The 23986-nt window shown below is 39.8% G+C and overlaps 3 protein-coding genes and 1 long non-coding RNA gene across 5 annotated transcripts; 1 reads left to right on the forward strand and 3 right to left on the reverse strand.

The window, feature by feature from the left end:
• The first annotated feature begins 1246 nt into the window (after nucleotides 1-1246).
• Nucleotides 1247-2572, forward strand: LOC113320998. Its single transcript, XR_003346403.1, has 2 exons — nucleotides 1247-2001; nucleotides 2133-2572. It is a non-coding gene; the product is annotated as an uncharacterized LOC113320998 (long non-coding RNA).
• Nucleotides 2573-13746: 11174 nt separating this feature from the next.
• LOC113322016 lies at nucleotides 13747-15011 on the reverse strand. Its single transcript, XM_026570014.1, has 3 exons — nucleotides 14667-15011; nucleotides 14307-14451; nucleotides 13747-14209 (listed from the first exon to the last, which is right to left on the reverse strand). Exons 2-3 carry the CDS (start codon nucleotides 14367-14369, stop codon nucleotides 13856-13858), a joined length of 417 nt encoding a protein of 138 aa, XP_026425799.1. The 5' UTR covers nucleotides 14370-14451; nucleotides 14667-15011; the 3' UTR covers nucleotides 13747-13855.
• LOC113325017 (F-box/LRR-repeat protein At3g59200-like) lies at nucleotides 14641-15632 on the reverse strand. The gene is made up of 2 exons (XM_026573260.1): nucleotides 15086-15632; nucleotides 14641-14981 (listed from the first exon to the last, which is right to left on the reverse strand). The coding sequence occupies exons 1-2, from the start codon at nucleotides 15630-15632 to the stop codon at nucleotides 14641-14643; spliced, it is 888 nt and encodes a 295-aa protein (XP_026429045.1).
• On the reverse strand, nucleotides 15632-19239 carry LOC113322015 (transcription factor bHLH140-like). Of its 2 annotated transcripts, XM_026570012.1 has the most exons (7): nucleotides 19161-19239; nucleotides 18913-19064; nucleotides 17509-18446; nucleotides 16801-17419; nucleotides 16556-16726; nucleotides 16114-16453; nucleotides 15632-16015 (listed from the first exon to the last, which is right to left on the reverse strand). In XM_026570012.1, exons 1-6 carry the CDS (start codon nucleotides 19183-19185, stop codon nucleotides 16118-16120), a joined length of 2241 nt encoding a protein of 746 aa, XP_026425797.1. In that variant the 5' UTR covers nucleotides 19186-19239; the 3' UTR covers nucleotides 15632-16015; nucleotides 16114-16117. The 2 variants fall into 2 exon arrangements, with proteins under 2 accessions (XP_026425797.1, XP_026425796.1); XM_026570011.1 differs by having other exon boundaries at nucleotides 15632-16453.
• Between the last annotated feature and the right edge of the window lie 4747 nt (nucleotides 19240-23986).

Here is a 23986-nt window from a genome sequence, read left to right on the forward strand (position 1 = left end):
TCAGGTATTTTCTTCATGATCAGTCTTCTTGCGCAAATGTGAAATCAAATCATGCTAGAACCCATGCATAAAACATATATGGCAAGCTCCCTACTTTCTATTATTGGAACCAATGGTGATGCTTTTTTCATCGTTGAAACTAAAAGAGTGGAATTGGTTTAATAACTAGAAAATTGGCAGGTGACACCCAGGAGCCAAATGCATCAACAGCAATGTATTGTGAGATCAGAGCAAAATGCTCAGCCGAAGAAAAGGGATTTCAGAAGGTCATAATTCTGACAGGTTTGGGCGGAATGGAGCACAAACTCTTTAAGGAAAAGCAAATAAGCAATTAATACTTCATGGCAACATCACCACAAAGTTGTATATGCCGGATCTTGTTTGGTCATGTAGAACTGATTGCCAAGGGAATCACCTGTCAAGAAAAAGCCACTGAAACATTCAAGACCATAACTTAGGTAATTCAATTGAAGACATAGATAGTGGGAGCATTTACCATCTTAAATGATTCTTCAACATGTGTTTTAAGCATAGGTATAATAAAACTTGTGTTTCCAGGGTCTAAACTCGACAGAATATGTCTAATTCCAGCTTGCTGTATAGGTTCCATAAACTTAACTTTACGATTCATCATCGGACTCTTGTATTTGGATCTGTAAGAAAAATAAAAATTGCAGAGAAGTTTAATCCCTTAGCATTTTGTTAGGGTACTGAACCTAAACTCGTCACAAGTTCATGGGTAGAACTCAACTTGACAACCAGTTGACTAGATGAGGAAACTCATTGATTTATAAACTAACAATTAAACCCCCATCTAACCAATGTGGGATTAGGATCCCAACATGGGATTTCTAAGGTTTAATAGAATACTGTTATTAAATTTCCAAAAACATAAACCCCAAATAGAATTTTACACTTGAAATTTATTTTTATTACTGATTAGCGAAATGAACTGCTGGGGCAAGCAAATGAAAATGAAGCAATTTTCTTACCTCAGGTAGAACGGTAAAAGATGAGAGGCCGCTGCTGTTTTGATAAGATGAGGTTAATTTCTATTCTAAAACTCACCAAACGCCTTTATCACTGGCTACGAGGTTGAGAAGCACATTGAAGCTTTTCTAACCGTATGCCAACGTGACTCGCACCATCGACCGTGATCCTAGCTAGGTACAAAAACACAAATGGTACATTTATTTGTTGGCGATTCCTTCGAGTGTTCAATTGTCTTTCTCTTTGAAAATATCGTCTCTCTCTCTAATAATCGTATTTCCCAAAAATTATCCAGGAACTTTCTTCTTCACCATCTCCATCTTTCTAACCTAGATTTGCTCGATTCAATCGGGTAGATTTAGGAAATCTTAATGAATATATATCTTAATAGTATGCAATTACTAACAATAAAACTATAATCCATGTTCAGGTGATTATTATGTTTCTTTTATATTTTATTTTATTATATATTTGATGTCTGTTATAGACAATTTCTATCATATATTTCAATTTCATACAACCTTCTAGGGGTTCCCAACGATTCTCATAATCGTTTTAAACATATATTTGAGGGCGATCTACATCGGCTTGACAAAGATCTACACGTTTCATTCTCAATCGAAGCATACCGAAGGCGCCATCTCGCTAGGGATATTGTTGTTGACTAAAGGTCTACTTTTTTGATTAGATGCTAGCAAATCACCAGATCGCAGGAGGATTGACAAGTTTCAGGCTTAGAATTCTACGTGCGACGTCCGTAGTCTAAAACGCGTTTAGATCATTTTATCATATAGAATCCTATCAGCGAGACTCATTTTCGTGCGTTGTCGTGCTCTTTCCTCACTCTTTCGGTCATACGGGCCACTAAGGCTATCTTCTTTGGAAGGTGCACATCAGACCAGCCTGCATGAAATGACCGACCGTGCTTTATTCTTGATCTCTATGTCGAAGCTGACTAGTTGAAACGAAGAAGTAGCCTTTGAATCCGATGGATTTATCTAAGAATCATCTGTAAGAATTCCATTGATTAATGCCGGTCCCTATCTATCGGAACTTAATTCTACCTAACCTGTCATTTTCACTCTTTTTCCTATTCATAGCTCGTTTAATTAATATTACCGCTTCGTCCAATGCTCCCACAGCTCCTTGAATGACGAAGTTCATGCGTTTGATGCCTTCGGTTGCCTGCTTAGTTGCTCTACTTGCCAGGGCGCTTGTCCTACTTGTCGTTGGCCTAGGAACCTTATATTTGAATTGACGATCAGAGTCCTCAGGTCTCGATCAATTGTGCTTATTACTCCTCTTAGGAGCATCTACTCTTATTGAAGACAATAATTTCTCAATTAAGAAGAATATTGAAGAAATTTTCAAATGGTGGATTATGAATTCTCAAACCATCTCTCAATCGAATTCCTCGATGAAGTACATGAATATGATGCTTTTGTATATTAGTATTTTTTTCATGTATTTCAATCTGTATGTTGTATCTCTTTGATGTAATTGAATGTATTCATGGCTTCCATTTGTCCGTTGTAACCCTTCTAACCTCAATTAAATGAGGTATTTGAAATAAAAGTTTGGGGCAGTAGCCCTAATTCCTTAAAAAAAAAACAACGTTTTGGCACAATTGGTTTGATGCAGTTAGGTATGGAATTTGGTAAAAAGAAAAAAGACTCATTTTGGTAAAATCACTGGGACAAAGAAATTGAGGAATTTCTTTTTCAACCGTTTCTTGATTAATTGGGTTTTCGAGAAAGATGTCAGGTCAAATGTATGGTACTGGCATTGGATAAAGGCTAAGTCTTTAGGATATAAATTATGTCCTAGGACATCGAAGAACACCCTACTCATTCCAGAATGATTCAGCAAAATGATAACTCCTTTTACTTGTTACTTGTGGTATTGTTATTATGAAAAAATCACTGATAAAAGGATGGATTTATAGATTATGGTATACCTTTGTCACCTGTGCTACTGTGGTTTTGATAAAAACCCTGAGCAATGATTGGATTTTTGGATCCTAACACCTTTATTGATTGCAGAGATGTTATATGGTTTGGATATGTTACTGTTGATCCAACCAAGACCATTTAAACTTGTCGTCATAAGGTTAGGAATGGTAGGACTCTATTTTCAGAGTAGGGATTGGGACTATCGTGTAAACTGGTATAGCTTGTCTTATTGTTTGTTTGAAATTTTTAAGTTTGTTGTAATAGAAAGTGACCGAGTCAGTCCTGTAAACATTCAAGTTTTTGAATTGGACTGATTATCAATATATATGAGGCTCGTATCTTTTCTAAAATAAAAAATAAAATAGGACATAAACTATGGGGCATTAGCCTTTTCCCAGGGTAAATTTTTTGATCAACTGATAATTTAATTTACATTAGACTCGAGACATTTTAAACAATTTTTTTGTTATAAAATGGAAGATATTATTAGGTTCGAGAGGATGAGTTTTGAGGATGTCAAGAGGACAACAAGATAGGGATCTTCAAAATAATAATTTAAATAACCATTGACTAATTTATTATAAGATTTAAGTAGTTAAACTTATTAAGTGTTAGTGGTTAGACTGGATTTTAAGTTAGTTTTTGAAATTGAACAAAACTTGATTATTTTTATAAAAATAAAATCAAAATCATCAACTGTTAGGATTCAAGAGTAACCGTGCAGTAAAATCCTATTAACGGCTGGGTTTTTATCATTTTCAAGTTGTAAGTGAAAATTTACTAACCGCCTCACTCTTATGACATTTTCTTGTAACGGGAATAGTGTACGCCGCACGCTGTAAACCGCCAGACCAATATCCTGATGAACATCCCCCAGTTTGTGACATGTTTTGATATCCCGAGTGTTTTGTGTAGCATGTTTCTATTGTTTGGAAAGTTGAGCTTGGGAGGCTTGCCGGCTTGGTGGTGACCTTCGACGGTCGAGATTTTGCATCTTGAGAGGAAGGTTAGCCGTTGATTGTGGTTACCTTCCGTTGGTAGCCAGTGGCATGGCCACTGTGCTGGCATGGCTAATTAGGGTTTGGTGCCGTGACCATAGAATTGGCATAGTGCGCCTTGGCCAAAGAGTTGGCAACGTAGCCAAAGGTTGCCACAAGTCGTTTGGTTTAGTGGCGAGCTTGTACGGCTGAGATTTGCATCTCAGAAGGAAGGATAGCCGTTGATTGTTGCAACCTTCCGTTTGGAAGCCAGCGACATGGAGGCATGGCCGGCATGGCTTTGGCACCGTGGACAAGAGTTGGCACCATGGCCAAGAGTTGGCACCGTAGCCAAGAGATTGCCACAAGTCATTGGTGGAAAGTTTGTACGGCTGAGATTTGCATCTCAGAGGGAAGGGTAGACGTTGATTGTTGCAACCCTCCGTTTGGCAGCCAGCGGCATGGAGGCATGGCCGGCGTGTCTTTGGCATGGTTTAGGCGCGACCAAGCTAGGATTTTGGCATAGTTTTAGGCACGACCAAAATTAGAGTTTTGGCATAGTTTAGGCGTGGCCAAAATTAGGGCTTGGCATTGGGCCAAAAGTTGCCACATGTTTGATGGCGAACTTGGACGGCTGAGATTTGCATCTCAGAAGGAAAGGTGGACGTTGATTGTTGCAACCCTTCGTTTGGCAGCCAGCGGCATGGCCGGCATAGCTTTGGCGTGGCCAAGCTAGGATTTTGGCATAGTTTTAGGCGCGGCCAGAATTAGGGTTTTGGCATAGTTTAGGCGCGGCCAAAATTAGGGATTGGCATTGGGCCAAAAGTTGTCACGCGTTTGGTGGCGAACTTGGACGGTTGAGATTTGCATCTCAGAAGGAAGGGTAGCCGTTGATTGTTGCAACCCTCGTTTGGCAGCTAACGACATGGAGGCATGGCCGGGATTTGGCATGGTTTAGGCGCGGCCAAGCTAGGATTTTGGCATAGTTTTAGGCACGACCAAAATTAAGGTTTTGGCATAGTTTAGGCGCGGCCAAAATTAGGGCTTGGCATTGGGCCAAAAGTTGCCATGCGTTTGTGGCGAACTTGGACGCGAGATTTGCATCTCAGAAGGAAGGGTGGCCTTTGATTGTCGCAACCCTTTGTTTGGAAGCCAGCGACATGGAGGCATGGCCGGCATGGTTTTGGCGTGGTTTAGGCGCGTCCAAGCTAGGATTTTGGCATAGTTTTAGGCGCGGCCAAAATTAGGGTTTTGGCATAGTTTAGGTGCGGCCAAAATTAGGGCTTGGCATTGGGCCAAAAGTTGCCACACGTTTGGTGGCGAACTTGAACGGTTGAGATTTACATCTCAGAAGGAAGGGTGTCCGTTGATTGTTGCAACCCTTCGTTTGGAAGCCAGCGACATGGAGGCATGGCCTGCTGGCTTTGGCATGGTTTAGGCGCGACCAAGCTAGGATTTTGGCATAGTTTTAGGCGCGGCCAAAATTAGGGTTTTGGCATAGTTTAGGCGCGGCCAAAATTAGGGATTGGCATTGGGCCAAAAGTTTCCATGCGTTTGGTGGCGAACTTGGACGGCTGAGATTTGCATCTCAGAAGGAAGGGTGGTCGTTGATTGTTGCAACCCTTCGTTTGATAGCCAGCGGCATGGCCGGCGTGGCTTTGGTGCGGAGGTGTGTCTGGCATGGCATGCCATTGGCACTATAGTGCGGCTGACATGGTTGGTATGCCTTTGGCGCGGAGATGTGGCTGGCATGGCATGCCATTGGTACGGTGGTGCGGCTGGCATGGTTGGCATGCCTTTGGCGTGGAGCTGTGGCTGGCATGGCATGCCATTGGCACGGTGGTGCGGCTGGCATGCCATTGGCGCGGAGATGTGGCTGGCATGGCATGCCATTGGCACGGTGGTGCGGATGGCATGGTTGGCATTCCTTTGATGCGGAGATGTGGCTGGCATGGCATGCCATTGGCACGGTGGTGCGGCTGGCATGGTTGGCATACCTTTGGCGCGGAGATGTGGATGGCATGGTTGGCATGCCTTTAGCGAGGAGATATGTCTATTAAGGTTTAGCGTGTCGAAACCCTAGTTTAAAATATCTGGCACGCGTGATTGGCACGTTTGGCAAGCATGTGCGGCTGGCATGTGCAGAGATGATGCCAGTCAGTACCTATGGCTCAGTCGTGGAGCATGACATATAAAAAAGGTACCCCGGTAATTTTACGCATACATGTTGAATGGGTCAATAAATGTGCTAGTGGCGACATTATTACTCAAGTGTGACGTCACTGTCTGACTACGATTTTACGATTTTAACCCTAAGCTAAAAACCACCATCAACAGCGGTATGGGATATTTTCACAGAAGGTCCTAATTGATGTCCCATGACAAACTAAAAAAACCTTTGATTTCTGAGCATATGGTATGGGACTTTTTCTCAGGAATCCAAACCCAAGAGCTTGTCCATAATAGTTTAGTTTGAATTTCGGGGACGAAATTATCTAAAGGGGTGAATAAAGTAACACCCCTGTTTTTATCATGGCGCATGCTAAAAGATGCGACATAGACTGATATGAAGCTTCATCAAAGCTTCCCTTGTATAATATGATGCGTTTGGCCCGGGACAATGCTGCATCTTCATAATGCATTATCCAGTTGGGTAGGTGGCCTTGGGCGTTGTCGCGCAATCATTGCTCATTATGAGGACAATTGGCCTAGGGCCGATATTGCACAATCATTGTGCAATATACAAGCGCAGCATGGATTAGAGAATGTTGCACAATCATTGTGCATTAGGCCAGAGAGGGCTGGATGAAGGAGTACTGCGCAATCATTAAGCGATATCATTGTGCGCAATCATTGCGATGAATAGTGAAGCAAGCATGTCAATTTTCTCCCATTTTATAACTTGTAGAAATTACAGGTTAACATATATAGGTAGGGGTAGTCGGTTGAAGGTGAATATACGTACTATGTACCAAGTAAGCTTCATAGCTTAGCCAGAACGGTGTAAATGATGCTTAGGACTCATTTATAGTTGCTTAGTCTTGTGAAGAGGGAAGTTGGTGCTTAGGTGATGAGTGCCAAATATTGTATATATTTATCCCTTTTTGTTGGCATTTAACTCATCTTTTGTGCAGTAATTCTACATTTTATCCCATATTCTGTATTTTCATTGTTTTCAAGAATAAATATTTTTATTAATTAATTTTGCATTTTTAGGTAATAAATAAAGTCTGGATGACTTGCGGAGCAAAAAGAGCAGAAAAGTAGTGAAAAGCCGGGAGAAATCACGCAAGGAAGCCGCGCAGAATGGTGCGCACAACCTCATTTTCTACACACAAAAACGCCTCCGTTCTCAGCCATCAGATCAGTTCTCAGAAGCATCCGACGGTCGCTCCCTTGCTGTGCATCGAAGTTTGATATCTCCGCCTTACACTACAGCACCTAACTCCATCTTGAGCCGTCAGTTTCGTTGTATTTTTGCATCCAACGGTCGCTCATGATCTGTCTCAATTTCTCCGTTAGATCCGTTTCAGAAGTTATCATCTCACGGTTTTGCTTTGCGATACATCAAACCTTGCTGATCCCGACACACACTATAACACCTAACCCTATATCCCATCAAACCAAACGCACCATTCCCCTTTCTCCATCGAACCCATCTTCTCCTCCACCCCGTCACAGAGAACCACCATCACCTTCACCACCAACTCCGCCAACTCCACTGACTCAATCACCACAACGAACACCATCATCACCCTACCACCCTAAACATCACCTCCACACTTCCCCCAACATCCCATATCCCTAAATCTAGCTGTTATACCTAACCCACACTCATCTCACTGACCTAGGTGTGGGTTTGATACAACACTTCGATTTAGGGCGTCAAATGGAGCAGAATAGGGAGCAGAAGAAGCAGAGAAGCAGAGAATAGGCATGGGTCGACATCAATTCAGGGATTAGGTGAGTGGAATTTTAAATTCAAAAAATTAGGGTTTGCAAGTTAGGGTTTCGAAATTTGGGGATATTTTGTAAAACTATAAAAGGCAATTGATGTGTAGAGAGAAGGGTGTTCTTGGGTTAGCCAAGTTAACCCCCAATTTGGGTCTGAGTAGGTTTAATTTTAATTTTAATTTCAGTTTCAATTTCTATTTCAATTTCAAATTACTCTTTCTGTTTACCATGTTTTAATTCATCACTACCATGTTTTAGTTCATCACTAGGAAGTAGATGAAGCCTCTATGCCACAGTGAAGTAAATGATCAGTTTTGTTCTTGATGAGCTTGAATTAGAACCATGGAGAATTGATTACTCAGTGATGATAGTAACCTGTGATTGGTGGTGCTGTAAGAAGACCACCAATGCTAGGGGTGAACAGGATTAACTAGGTGAGCAATTTTCTTTAGATATAGGATAGTTAGTCAATTAGTGACCAAGTCCATCTGTGATTGATGGTGCTGTAAGAAGACCATCAATGCTAGGGGTGCATTAGTGAACTAAGTGAATAGCTTATCCTAGATGAAAGCCCAGAACACAAGGCAGGCCTGAACCTTCACCTTGTTTACTAAGGCCAAGAGCAAGACTTGCACTGGACATGATATAGCTGAGGATTTAGGTGGATTCAATATCCTAGTTTTCCCCAATTCCCTGTTTAGGTAGATTTTACTTAGAAAACAACCATAGCTCCCTCCAAGTCCCTGTGGACAAACCCTTTCTTCCCATCACTAGCTACAACTGACCCTGTGCACTTGCAGGTCAATTTGTAGGTTCTTTCAAAACAACACCATTAGGCATGACTAAGCCATGCCGCGGAGCCGATAACGCGCATCCTTTATGCATTTTTACAAAACGGTCTATACGGACTAGGTCATTACCATTTTTTCTAGGCCACAACTTTGCAAATGAGTTTGCTTAAGTTTCTATCCCTTCGAGAATGAACTATGGTATGTGCTTGATCCCTTTAGAGTAGGGAAAGGTACATAGGCATCCACAATGATTTGCAGCATTTCCGGTCCAGCACGTTGTCACTCACATCATCTAATTACGAGATAATTGCGGCAGATTGGCCCCTCATATAATCTAAGCTCAGTAGCTCGATGCAAGAGATGATTGTGTCCAAGCTTGATGAGGCTTAGATGCATTTCATCAAGTGGATGCTCATACTTCCTGTCAATCTATGTAGAGTTGGTAAACGAGGTAAGGTAGGGAATGATAAAGGGCTTAGAGCGTCCCATGCCAAAGTCCAAGGCTTATGCCTGAACAAGACTCGACAGTATGACTGTTGATCATCTAGATAGGAAATTCAATGATGAATTCCCTACGTTGAGGCACAGCCGGATGCATTCAGTATGCATTGGCATTGGCCTAATGGCCTTACGCCCTTAGCGGACAAGGGTAATTCTGGAACGATGTGGAATCTGAGTTGGCTGCATCATGCTCTACGAGCGTGCTTGCAAGGAAAAATGAACATGCATTTCCCTAGATTTAAGGCTTGAAATATAGATTCATCATGCCCATCGGAGGAGTTGTGGTATGCGCGCCCAGGCGCTCCCGGCGTAATTTTCCGGTCCGTCACATCCGAGTAAGCTTTGAGCAAGAGGCGCGGGTGTATTTAACAATAATGCTCAATTGAATATCCAAAAACATGAAAAAACTAGGATTGGAAGTTTGATCAAAGAAGGAAAGGTCAGAGACAGAGAATAACAATAAAATAATAAAAAAACTGTGAGGGTGGGCCCCACAAAGCTAGCCGTCCGACCATGCCGCTGGTTCTAGCCGTCCTTCCCCGTAAATAATGGAAATTAGGCCAAAATGTCCTACGCGCAAGTTCAAGGAATCTTATATGCCTATATAGGACCCAAAGGCCAGTGATGCACATAATTGAACCTAGCCTTAATGGCTTCAAACCCTTTGCAGAACATGGGGTAACATGGGACGGTATATAAGCTCAGTTAGCTGCATCATGCTAATCGAGCATGCTTTCTTGAGCAAATAGACATGCATTTTCCTAGCTTTAAGGCCCAGACTGTAGATTCATCGTGGCGCATCGGGGGATTATGGCATGCACGCCCAGGTGTAATTTTCCGGTCCGTCACAGTTGGTATCAGAGCAAGTTCCGAGAAAACTCTAGGGACTGTGAGTAATGGACTCATCAAGCGAGTACTTTCCTTAATGGAAACTTAAAGTTGGAGAGCATGCCAACTTTTGCGCCGAAAGAGTTAGTAACTGCTAGGCCAGTTATTTTGTGAATCGAGCTGAGCTTATTTAAGTACTGTGAGTTTTCTTGGCTTAAGTGGCACCCTACTTACGGGTGTATATCCATAAGACTATCTGAGACGGCGGGTAGACAATGGGACTGATCATCCCCACACTTTGGAAACTGTCCAATAGTGTGCGTTGTCAGGACCGGCTAGCATCCCACTTACAAGTGGCAACCTGGATGACCGTCAGGGACACTGGGCAACTGGATTCTGTCCCGCACAGTAATGCACTAAGATCTTGTCATTTTGATGACATTTTTCAACGTTGTGAACCTTAGGGACTCCTGAGTGTGTATTATGGGATGCACATTTAGTATACCTTATTGCGATATCCTTTTGGAAACTAGCCAATTGAGATTCTTGGTAAAGTTATGGAATCTTTTTGGATTCCTGAGTATGCGGTATGGGACATTTTATCAGAAGGTCTTAATTGATGTTCCATGACAAACTGAAGAAACCTGTGATTTTTGAGAATCTGGTATGCGAGTTTTGCTCAATAATCCAAACCGAAGAGATTGTCCACAATAATTTTTGTTTTAAATTTCGAGGACGAAATTATTTAAAGGGGTGAATAGTATAACACCCCTTTAAATAATTTCATCCCCGGCGCTCCATGGTTTGAAATGAAGCTTCATCCAAAGCTTATGTTGAGTTAAGAGGAAAATTGGCCTAGAGCCAATATTGCACATTCATTGTGCATCAGGCCAGAGAGGGTTCACCGAGTGAATATTGCATCATCATTGTGCCATATCAAGAATGAGTATTGCGCAATCATTATGTGCAATCATTGTACATGAATAGTAAAGCAGACATGTCAATCTTCTCCTCTTTTATGAGTTGTAGAAATTGCAAGTTAACATATATATAGATGGGTGGCTGGTTTAAGGTACATATGTGGACTATGCGCCGAGTAAGCTTCATAGCTTAGACGAAAGAGTACAAATGATGTGTAAGCCTCATTTATAGCTGCATAGCCTTGCGAAGAGGAAATTTTATGGTTATGAATCACTATGCCATGTGGCGGGCCCGATAACGCATAATTATTGTGCATGTTGACGGAACGGCCTATACAGACTAGGAAATTACCATTATTTCTAGGCCAAAGCCTTGAAATTCGAGTTGATGTAAGTTGCGGTCCATTCGATGATGAACTATGGTCCGTTCTTGATCCTTTTGGAGTATGGAAGGGTCCGTAGGCAGCCGCAATGAGTTGCAGCATTGCCGGTACAACACTTTGTCGCTCATATCATCTAATTTTGAGATGATTGCGGCATACTGGCCTCTCATATCATCTGGGTCGGTATTGCGATGCAAGAGATAATTGTGTCCATAATTGATGAGGTTAGTTGCATTCTATTCGTTGGATGCTCATACTGCCTATCAAGATACACGGTGTTGGCATATGCACCAAGTGCGAATTGGGCTTCACCGAGAAAGTAAGCTACATTAATACGCAAGTTAGCGGAGCTTGCATAATCCTAAACAGGATACGACATGAGCCTGATTGATGCACCCTTGGCATGAGCAAGGCAAGTATCTCAGCAATGCCTAAGCTAAGTAAAAAAGGGAAATTAAGCTACAATGGCCTATGCGTAAGTTCAAGGCATTTTATATGCCTAAAAAGGACTCAAAGGCCAAAGATGCACATAATCACGCATCGACCCTAGCTTTAACGACTCCAACCCCTTTGCAAAACAGGGGGTAAGGTGAAACGGTGTGGAAGCTCAGTTAGCTGCATCATGCTCATCGAGCATGCTTGCAAGAGAAAATGGACGTTCATTTTCCTAGCTTTAAGGCCTGGACTGTATCTTCATCACGGAGCATCGGGGGATTATGGAATGCGCACCCAGGCGCGCCAGGCGTAATTTTCTGGTCCGTTACAGATAAATTTTAGTCTCCACATACCTTGTTGATGAAGTTCCTCCGAGTTCTTCAGTGGATCCCCGTCTTCAGTTGTAAGCGCCATGAAGTTTAAAGATCAACTATACATTGTATCCTAGTTCGAAATACATATTGGTAGATTAGAAATCAAGGCTATAGTTTTGATCAACTAAACTTGACAAACAAGCTTGAGATGGAAACGCTTGCGAGTTCGACCGAGCAATGCTCTAACACATATATAATTTTGTTGTATAGTATATACCAAATTGGAGGCGGCAGCGGCCAGATATCTATCATCGTATTTCTATTAGGTGAGAGTTAGAGGAGAAGGTTATATACCCACATCAATGTAGGTAGAAAATTAATTTTATTTTTGACTGTTAGTGGTACTTAGGAAAAGTGAGGGTGGTATTTAGGTAAAACGTTGCACAAAAGCTATCGGCAGGACAAAATTAACAACATGAGTGAGGTACAAGATAGGATTAGTAACTTACCGGCCTCACTTGTTCATCATATCCTCTCTTTTGTTGATACCTGCGATGCTGCTCGGACCAGTGTATTTTCTAAACGACGGGAACACATTTTTGAGATATTTTTTTTGAGATCTTTTCTTCTTTTTCCCACTTCTTCTCTCTGTTCCTCCTTGTAATATCCTTTCATTTTGAGATCTTTCCCTACCTTCACTTTCAGTGCCATAGGCCCTCACGGGTCCTAAAGTTCATATTGTCTATCGATAAAACATTGGAGCTTCACGATGATTCAAACATACAGAAGTTCCTTCTTTACTCTGAACTCCACCTGAATGGATCTTGGATAAAAGAATAGGCCTCTATTTGCATCTGAGAGATACGGTTTTTGATGCCGCCATCTCTTTATACTTGTGAGCTACTAATTTATTTGACGCTAGCTTCAATTTCAAGCCTTCAAATCAATTTTCCTACATATATATCTTTTCCAAGATTACAAAGACTTGATATGAAGAATTTTTGGGTTTTAAATCCTGCACTGAAATACTTGATTATTTTAAATATGAATGATGAAGATGGATTTCAGAACTGTGCTCTCAAAATTAATGCACCAATTCTAGAGTTTCTCATGTACAAAGGTATGGCTGCAAAGGATTATACTAGTTAAGGCATACCTTGACTTTTCTTTTGAAGAATATGGTGCGGTAACGCAACAAAACTAGTAGTAAAACACCAAGGTGACCAAATTTGGAGTACGAAAACTCCTTTCAAATGTTAGGATTCATTAAAACTTTATATTAAACAAAATTGATACAAAAACCCCAAATTTCTAAAACTTGGTACAAAAGCCCCAAACAAAATTGGTTTCATCAAGTTCTATGATGAAACCAAATTTGGTTTCAACTTATTTTTGCCTATTTTTTTATCATGAAACCAAACCAAATTTTGGTGGTGGTGTTGGTTTGTGGTGGCGCCTTTTATGGTGATGGTAGTGCTAGTATTTGTTGGTGAATGTGGTGTTGGTTATTGGTAGTGGTAGTTACTGATGTCAAAAACACCTTTCGAGTTTTTGTGTAACTTTTGTTATTTGGGATTTTTGTGTTATTTTTGTTTTGATGAGTTTTTTCTGGATGGATGGTGACACTTTTGGAGTTATAACTCACGGCAAGATAACACAAAAATAGATTGTTTCAAGTTCTGAGGTATCTGTATCCCAAAATGCAATCATAAAGCCATACAGTGTCGTACAGCTTTAAGAACTCTCTCTACCAACTTCAGCTAATGAACAATAGGGTAGTCAATTTTTCATAAGACTAACAAAACACGCATTAATCAAACAGATTTCCATCATTTATGCTCCCAAAGTGAAACCGCCGCTGAAATATAAACTTAATGGCACAACCTGGTGAAGCCCATGGAGATGTTCGTAACTGCATCATAATTTTCTTATTCAGAGCTTTATGATCATTCTTCATCTTGCGAAAATCCCAAGAATCTTCCTCCGGATATGAAATGTGCATAATGATCGTTTGAAGAACTTTTGCATGCTTCAGAACAAATTTAACCAGCTCCTTGGGGTACCCCTTAACCCTCTTAATTTTGATTGTCTTCAGGCATTCCAAACAGCTAGGCACTTTGATAAATGACAAAGTGTTCTCGTTGACTTCGCCATCAAATTCGACCTACAACCAAAGTTTCAAGTTCACAAAAAAATGACGAAAATTGACAAGGGCCAGAAGTTGGTAATGAAGAGGTTTGAGGAGGGTAATATTAATATACCTTATTGATGACGAGTGCTTCCAAATTCCGCAAGAACTCTAAAAAGTTGACGGATGTTTCCATTTAAAGCATCATACACTTTTAAACGGATCAAATTGTGAAAAGTCGGGAAACTAGTAGACAGTGCGTTTGCGAGCTTGAGAATCTATTAACAAAGCATAGGAGAAAAAAAACTATTATGGTGAAAACAGTTATAATCCTATATTGATTGACGGTATATTTGAATTTACCCCCGTAACAAGGACTAATCCGTCAACCTTCGTCAGGTTCAAGCTAAACAGATGGGTATAAACATGAAGTAAAAAGTCGAAGTCCATTCTATGGGGGGAAAAAATCACTGAATATATGGTAAGTAAGCACCTGATATTTTCAAGACCTTTACATTGCAGAGCTTCATTACAAACTTGGACAAAGGAAGAAATCTGCTTTCTATGTCGCCATAGTTGTAGTATAAATCTGCAACTTGTAGCAATGGAAAACTATCCACAACAAAATCTTCCGGGAGCCAATCACAGAAAGTGAAGGACAATAGGTTTGGTGCATCAATATCGACTTTGGCAAGATACACATAACTTCCCAAACAACCAGTTAGAATGATGAAGGACTTCAATCTAGGAGCTGAAACACGTTTGAACTCAACATTCTCCCAACCACAATTCTTCAAGCACTGGACAGCTAGAAAAAAGTTTTCCAACCGATTTTTCATCTTCATATGCAACATTGGTAAGACGAAGAATCTTCAGTCTTGGAAGAGAAATTGAATTCGGAAGATGAAGTACATTTAGTCCTGGAAACTGAAAGTCTAACGTGGTTAGTGATTGACAAGAAAAGGGAATCAGGAATTATCTTCCCATCGCTTGGGTGTGAGTTACGCTCATAAAAAATGAACTCTTCCACTTCACATTCAATTGCCGTAGTAATCCATGCATTCACCCGTTTATGATCGAAATACTCATTTTCACATTTGAGACAAAACTTTTTTATATTTAACATATTGCGTTGAGCCAATACCCTATCCACAAAATCCATGAACTTAATGGTTTCTTTGTCATCACGGTATTCATATCCATCTTCGTCATCACATCCATTTTCGTCATCAGAATATCCATATCCGTCTTCATGCTCCCAGTTGCGACAGTCAAGAACAGGAACAGATATCCAGACATTCTCCCATCTCTTGGATAACACGGTAGTGGAAACAGCGCATTCGGTTGGAAGAAAAGAGAGTATATGATGAAGTAATGGATCAGGCAGTTTACTAATCCTATCCTCTCTCGCCACATTCGGTTTTTTCCTCTTTTTGGCTTTGGAACGTACCCCATTCATTATTTCTACAAAGTAAACCAGGATTCACATTTAGTATGTAGTAGCTTTCAAACATACAAATACTCGGTAAAATCAACACAAAATCCAAAAAATGAATGTCACACAATCTCATAATGTTTCTCCCTGCCGTATTCCGTCTCATTTGCAGTGTGATAAGATGCATGGCCGACCGTGCAAGGCAGAATATGCGACAGGTTTCTAACAAACAAGAATATGTATTTTTGTCTTTAGAAATCAAAAAGTGATTGTGGAAAGACGGAGTATTAATCGATTCAGTCAAACTCAACAGGCTTCTTGCCCCTATCAACCATCAACCTGCAAGAAAAACTGATCCCTCCAAGAAAAATGTCCCGTCATGTTCCCCGACCTTCCAAGAAAATGTTCTGAACCAAAATATAACATGATCCTCGAACAAGTTAAACATGGTCCAAAGCGACCTCAACTTTATATACAGCAAAATAAGGCGAGGGAAAAACTTTACATTCCTATGCTTCAACTCCGGATCCATTTGGTGCGACTACAAGACGACCATTTTGGAGTAGATCTGAAGGGAATGGTGCACGGCAACGGCTGATATGGGATTTAAGACGGGGGATGTTTGGGTGAGCACTTCTACACTTGTTGCATCGCAGCTCTACTGACATTAGCCTTTCATTGTCGTTTAACTTTGCCTTCCCACACTTTTCAATTTCCTCGATTACATCAACTGAGTCGAGAAAAAAAGCTGTATTAAATGTATTCCAGTGTTTCTTGTTTTTCAGATGTGTTGAATTGAAATCTTGGCTGACAACATGGAGATGCAGTTGCCGCATTGATGGGTCCTGCAAGAGTGGCAATATAAATGATACTTATGACACAGAAAAATTATGTCACAATGAAGCAATTTTTACAGCCATACAAACACTGATGTAACTAAGACATACCGAATGATATCCAAGACGAAAGACTAAGGAGGGTTCATCAGAAATTAATTTTGTGGCCCACTTCACTCCAGCATTGTGCATTGTCCTTAGTAATGGAAGGTGTTCCACTCTTACGTCAGTAAGACGATCAAGACCATCTTTCCTTGCTACAACAAGAAGGTGCTTTTGAGCCTGAAAAGAAAAAGTGGAACATTGATTTTGTGAAATTCAATTTTTTTTACTGAGTCCAAATATAACATTCTTACTTTAGGGTAAAGGTCATTTAACACAACGACGTCATCTGATATCTCGAGCACGTCCTTGTTGTATTTTTCTGGATCCATGGCTATGCGGTGAAGAGATTGTGCCCACGATTCCCAACTCTTGGCTGTCCCATCACCAGTAAACTTCTCAGTAGACTCTGATTTCTTCTCCACCCCAACTTCAACCTTGGGTCCTTTATACTTCTTATTACTGTCAAGATCAAAAACACCCTCGCGCTTGCTCCTCTGGTCAATAAGTGAAGAAGGAACCGTTGAGACAGTCTTAGATGGATCCTTGTTGAATTCTTTAGTCCTCACTATAGACGCGAAACCTTCAAAAAGTGATGAGTAAGCCTCGCGGAGAATTTTACATCCTTTATCATAGTCATTGTTGAGACAGTCTGGTCTTTGAGGATTCATATTTGGACCAAGAACATGTATGACATGGGTTACCCCTTCTCTTTTGTGCAGTTGAGAAGTTGAAGGTAGGGGGACAGTCAAAGCACTTCCAGGTTGAATACATCCAGCATCTCCAGCTGCTTCCTTGGTTGCAATTTCTAGGGCTGGACCCGCAGCATTGAATATTGCGGCATTTACACCACCACCTCTTGGTTTTAACCGCCTGCAGATTACAGAAAGGAAGCCAGTCACAAAGCAAGACAATGAAACAAAAAAGATTATGTTAAATAAAATGGGTCTCCAGAAGCCTACCAATTCGCTGCATTAGCGATAACATTGCAATGCAAACCACCTTTTGTGTAAAGCTGAGTTATATCTCCAACAAAAGTGAAAAACTTGCTAGAATCAATATTTTTCTGTTCTGCTTTAACCTTGACCAAATTCAGAATTCTTGATCCAGAAGTCAAGTCTACCAAAACAAGTCTGCCGTTTCCAATCTTATCCAAGAATTCCTCAACTTTCTGAATAATGATATCAGATGCTTTCTCATGATTGAACTGAAAATCTGCAGTTGAAATGGATGGAAACGCCAGAGTAGGAATATCATTTGTCGTGGCAGAACCAGCGGCAGAGCGCTCTCTCGAGTTTCCATCCGCCTTAATGTTCTTATCTGTATTTTGTGCCGAAAAAGCAACTACATCTTGTTCTTTACTAGAAGGATTAGTTTCCTTAGATTCTTGTTTGGAGACAGGGTCTTTGCAGCAACTATTGGGAGGATCTACTTTCTTCATAAATTTCATTATGCCAAGTTGGACTTTAGCATCTGGGTTCTTTTGTCCGAAAGATCCCGAAGGAAGTGTATCAAAAGGACCAAGGGCACCATACGTCTTAACAGCTTCTTCAACATCTTTCTCATTCAGACAAAATGTGATTCGAGAGAACCCTTCATTCAATTTAGGAAGTTCTTTCTTCTGCAGCATTCGGTTCACAACAGCAGCAGCTTTCCCACCTTGCAAATTTCCTTCATGACCTGTACGTTTAACTGAGCGAGAAATACATAGTCGGGCAGGAAGGTCGAGCACCACAGCGTGCACATCAACATGAGGACTCCCTAATTTCAGAAATTCAGAACGCTGTTCTCGATCTAGATTACATCTATCAATGAAAACACTTTTCCCATCATTTAATGCATCAGTTGCTTTCTTTAAGCACTGTGCTTTTGTTCCCGTTTTGCCATTTGCAATAGTATCCTATCAGAACAAAGGAAGGAAAAAAATAAGGTTAAAATTATCCTAGTCCAATAGCACACGCCTAAATCCACAAACATAGTTGAAATACGGTGTATAGATTTGATTAGCAGAATTAATCAATTAAAGCTACTAGTGCAACCCACATTGAGAAGAAAATATATCAATCGATCACCCAGTACATGATAAAAAAAGGCAGAATAGAACAAGAAGTCATATTCTCCATTAATTTCATGCCTTCCCACACCCACATGAAAATGATCCACTGATACTATTAACTCATTGTCATTTAGATATACATCTAACCCTAAAACGATTATCATATGAAATACCTAAATTTTAATGTGATTAACAATAACCCATACCTATTTCCAACTACTACCAGGAAAAAAAAAAAGTGGGGAATTTAATCAAGCAATTCGAATGCAGTGGCATTACAAAACCAAGAGAGAGATAGAATAAAAGAAACCTGGCAAACTCGAACCCAAGAACGGGAAGAGGTTTTCATAACATCTTCAGAGAAGGTAGACTTTCCACTACCAGGTGCACCCACCAAAATTACTATTATACTCTTCTTCTCTTCTTCAGCTTTTTGTGGTGCTGCTTCCTCCATTTCTTCATCTGCAAAATCAAAATCAATCCAAACAAAAATTATTTCAACCCAAAGAGAATTCTCTTTTTAACCGAATTCATATGGTTCTTGTAGCTGGATTTTACCTTTTGTAATCATCTCAGAATCCATCTCCGTAACCTCTCTCTGGCACTGTTTTTGAGTTTTGAGTTTCTAAGACTTGAGTTGAGACTTTAAATCTTTGTTTCTGGACTGACGAGTTATTTATCGTCCCGAAAGTGTACCTGACTGCCCTCTTGGCCCGAAACCGGTTCGGCCTGTTTTTATGCAATTTAGTTGGTCAACCCGTTGTTTTGGAAGCTTTGATTTGATATCACCAAAGATAAAGATGGCCAAATTTCACCATTTCGTGATTCGAACCTAAAATACTTAATAAATAATAATAAATAATAAAATAACGGGTCTCTAGCTCAGCTGGTCATCTCCGTTTCCCAAAATTTGATGCGCTTCTCGAGGTTCCAGATTCGAGATCGAGCCCCCCAGTGACGTAATATTGCAGAAATTAACTTGGAAGATAGAGTTAACTTGTCCCCCTTCTGACACAATATCGGCTCCCCCCATCCGCTTCGGCTCTCTTGACTAGGTTATCCATAAGGCTCGCTGGTAAGCTAGCACAGCAACCTGTTCAATTATTTATTTTTTTTTGGATAAATTTATTATTAAAAATTGTCTGGCTTAAAGAGCCTGAATAACCTCAAATTAACATAACTAATATCATGACCGAATTCCTCCAAAACTAACTTGTTCTTCCTAACATTTTTTGATATGGATTAAGATTCCTACTGACATAAATAATTTTAGAATACTGAAAAAGAGTTTAACAATAATTTGATAGCTCTTATGATTTTCCTATTAACCCAACTGACATGAAGGGTGTTGTTATTGATAGAGTTGACAATTGTTTCCGCATCTGCACTCAACTGGATTTTGGTCAGTTCCATTGTCTTGGCCCATTGCAAACACTCCAGAATTGTTCTACATTCTTCCGTTTCCGCATCATTCATTCCGGCTGCATAAGATCCTTTGTACCCTGTGCACTCGCCTGCAAAATTATACAAAATCATGTCAGTTCCACCTTCATTAGTGTCAAGATTAAAATATGCATCCACAGAAAATTTAAACACAACAACCTGTTCAATTAATGTAGTAATATGTTGTTCGAGCTTAGCTCGTTAGGTTTCCAACTAATTAATATAATATTATTTATCCAATAATTAAATATATAATTAAAAAATATATATAATATATAATTCTAAATTTTTATGTACCGCAATGACAACTGACTAATACTCTTAACTAACTCAGTGAAATAAGTAAGAGCATATGGGGTGGTGTCTATAGTAGTGGTACATACTGAGTACTAACTCTAAATACTAACCACTAACTCTAACTATTAACTTTAATAAGAAAATACACAGGTGAAAATGGGAAATTGAGAATCTTATTGCTATTCTCTTTCTCTGGATGTTTGTTACATTAGAAAGTGGGAGACTACTGGCTATTTATAGCCTGGAGTATTAAGACAGTAACAAACAAAGCTCACACGTGTCATTATAAGGATTATCATTCATCCTTAATATTTATCCTTATCTTGGATTAAGATGAGTCCGGTGAATATTAGAAAGTTCTTGGGCGGCGGGTGAAAATGGTGGGCCACCTATTTGACCCGTGTTCACACAACACTCCCTATTGGACCACCATTCTAATAATATTTTATTATCGGAGTTTTTCCGGTAAAACCTGTTGGGACAAAAATCGAACACTTGAAACTCCAAATGAGGCTGGTCTCTTCAATGAATATCCTCCTTTGTCAAAACTGCGTCAGAAAAACCACTAAGAAAAATTTGAACTACAGGGAACATACAACGATGTTGACGATGTTGCTGATTTTGCTTCGTTAAATTCTTCGGGAAAACTTCCTGCAGTAAAAATCCTGATCACAAGATATGTGCAATTATCCAAAAATCACACCCAAGGAAATTCTATGGATCTGTCATCTCTTTAGATGATGATCACTGTTCTAAGTTGTTATCTCATTAAAAACCTCGTCAGGATAATCCATAGGGACAAAACCTGATCGTAGGAAAACATGAGTTCTCAGAACAATGATAAACCCACAGATGTCGCCTCGTTAAAACCTTCCCCGGAAAAACCCATAGGGATAAAAACCAAGACGAAGGAAAAAGAGTATAAAACGGCGAACTGCGGATATCACTGGACTCGCATGCCTCATTAAAACCTTGACAAGAAAAATCTAGTGGGACAAAACCTTGACTAAGGAAAAAGAGCACACGACGTAATGTCCAATGCTTCCAATATCCATGGTCTTCTGTGGATTTAATCCATCTGATGAATGCATCTTATTTGATCAATTTGTTCGAAAGTATTGCATAGAGATCACGAGCCATTTTCTAATGACTTCAGCAGCTTCATATTCCTTTAGTTCAGAAACTTGGTCTGATCTACTTTGTGCAATTTCTTAATGATCATCTTGCTGTGACATCATTTTATTCTCTACTAGCTTTGTCAGAATAATCATAATCGATCGGAGGATAAACAAGTATCCTCTATTATCAGACTAATAGCTAGGAAAATGTTTAGTTGTTTTAACAAACCTTCCAAAAAAATCAAAATTTAAACAGTCTGATTAGCTTTTCTCTGTGGGAGACATCCAACGATCTTTTATGCAAAAGATCCAGCTTAATGGTACCACAAAGATGAGGGGGACTTTCTTCGTACCAATGTCTCGATATTGGTGCTGGGTAGAGCCAGACTTACATGTTTACTACAAATCCAATATCAGGTATCTATATCACATTTCAGCTGATGTACCATTTCTACAGAGTGATACATCCCCTTAGTTGAGATGTAAACTGATTAATATCAAAAGTAAGAGATCGAATTACTGTAGTCGTGTTGGCTTGTCCATTTAAACATGTATAAACCTTTAAGGTTGACGAAATTAAAGGACTTCAAGCTACAATTCTCAACCAAATCATGTTTTACCTAGAATTCATCTCGAACTCCTTCTTTAAGCATTTTTCGTGCTTTGGAGAATTTTTCAGGAGTTCCAATCAAACAGATGTTGTACAAAACAAATCTAGTCAATGCACCGTTTATGAGCATATAAGATGGTACACATATCCCTGGGTAATATAAGCATTCACTAAGACGATTGATCACTTTCATCCTTATTGAGTAAATGCATTTGATATGGAAATTCTACTGATAGGTGAATTTGTATGCAGTTATCTGTATCTAGTCTTTCATACAGATTCGCAGCAGCCACATTCAATGGATGCACGTCGAGTCCTTAAAAGACTGCCAGACAAATACCAAGAGGTAGTTGCATCCATAATAGGGAATATGTTACAAATAAATCCATCTCATGTTTTTGTGAAAGACTATGTGCCATTAGTTGACTTTACTTTTCTCATTATGCACACACACCCACATGTAGCCACTAGGGGTTACATTATCGGATGTCAGAACTACAAACACCCACCTGTGGCTAAGATTAGATCACATTATCGAGCGTTCTGCTTGCAGTACCAAAACCATGCATTCTATGAGAAACAATTATTCTTCCTTAGTCCTTCCTTTCCAGTTTAACCAGTCAATCCTTTGATGACATTCCTATATAGATAGTGTTTCAATACCAACATTATCTATGGCAGTATCAGTGGATACTTTGACTATGTCACTAATAATCAGTGTAGGACGATCATAAATTTCTTTATCGCACGCATTCCATTTGGAGATCCTCCCATTTTGAGGTTCCATAGCCGTTGCGAAGACATTCTCTTATTAGAATAACTATACTCAGAGAAATCGGATCTTCAGTTGATAGTCCCTTAAAGAGCTCTATCTTTCAATGATTGTGACTGGTTCTTCCTTTCAAAAGGTGCAGACTATTTTAAATCAACTAGTCATCCACATTGTGGTATGTTTTAAATGACACACTTACTATTACATTCACGTCTTCTCAAGGAAGCAATTTGATTTGCAATTTCTGAAGATATCAAATCTTTTGTATGTCTTTCACCGATGAAAGCATTAAGATGAGATACATCTTGATTTATATTTGTGCAGCCAAGATACTTCACGCCGTTTTTCAGGCGACAGCCTTTCCTCCCCCAAACGGTGGGAAGAATTTATCATCAAATTTTCAAATCTTATAGTAGAGTAGTAACAACAACGGAATGTAGCACGTCTCAAACATAAAACATGACGAAGATTTATGAGCAATAATTTAAAAATTCTTGATGAATGAATAAACAAAAACCATTCAATGAATGCATAAGAACAATAAAATACTCACCATCAATGACCGGAGCATCACTAAGATGATACAACATTAACGACTAATACTAAAGAGTTTCATTTAAAATCTACACAGTTACGTACCCATGTGATATGTCGAGTCATTTATGACTACCAGACCATACTTCCATCAACCTGGTCAGTATATGTGGATATTCGCTGTCAAAGTGGTGTTGAATAACAAACGACTTTAGTTTTCCTCACCGCGCTCTTTTATTAGCATGAAATTCGTAACCGATGTTGAGACTAAGGTCTCAAGAGCGTACACAAGGGAGAAAACACATTAATATGGACCGAGGTCCATACTTGCCAATCATATAAACTTTGTCGATAATTCCTTTGCAAAGGGGGTGAAAAAGCGGAGGTCTAACAACACCACCCAATATTTCACTTAGCAATCTGTATGGACTAACTCCGAAATACTTTCTTAGAGAATCAACTAGACACTCAAACTCAATCTAGGTAAAAGTATCTCAAGGAGTTAATATCTCTCTCGTAGTTTGATTTACTCGAGCTAATAGAAATCAACGAGTATTTAATCAAACACAAGGAATAACTTGGATGGTACCAAAGACCAATATCCAAGGAT

Source organism: Papaver somniferum, chromosome 11 (assembly GCF_003573695.1).
Source record: "Papaver somniferum cultivar HN1 chromosome 11, ASM357369v1, whole genome shotgun sequence".
Classification (NCBI taxonomy): domain Eukaryota; kingdom Viridiplantae; phylum Streptophyta; class Magnoliopsida; order Ranunculales; family Papaveraceae; genus Papaver; species Papaver somniferum.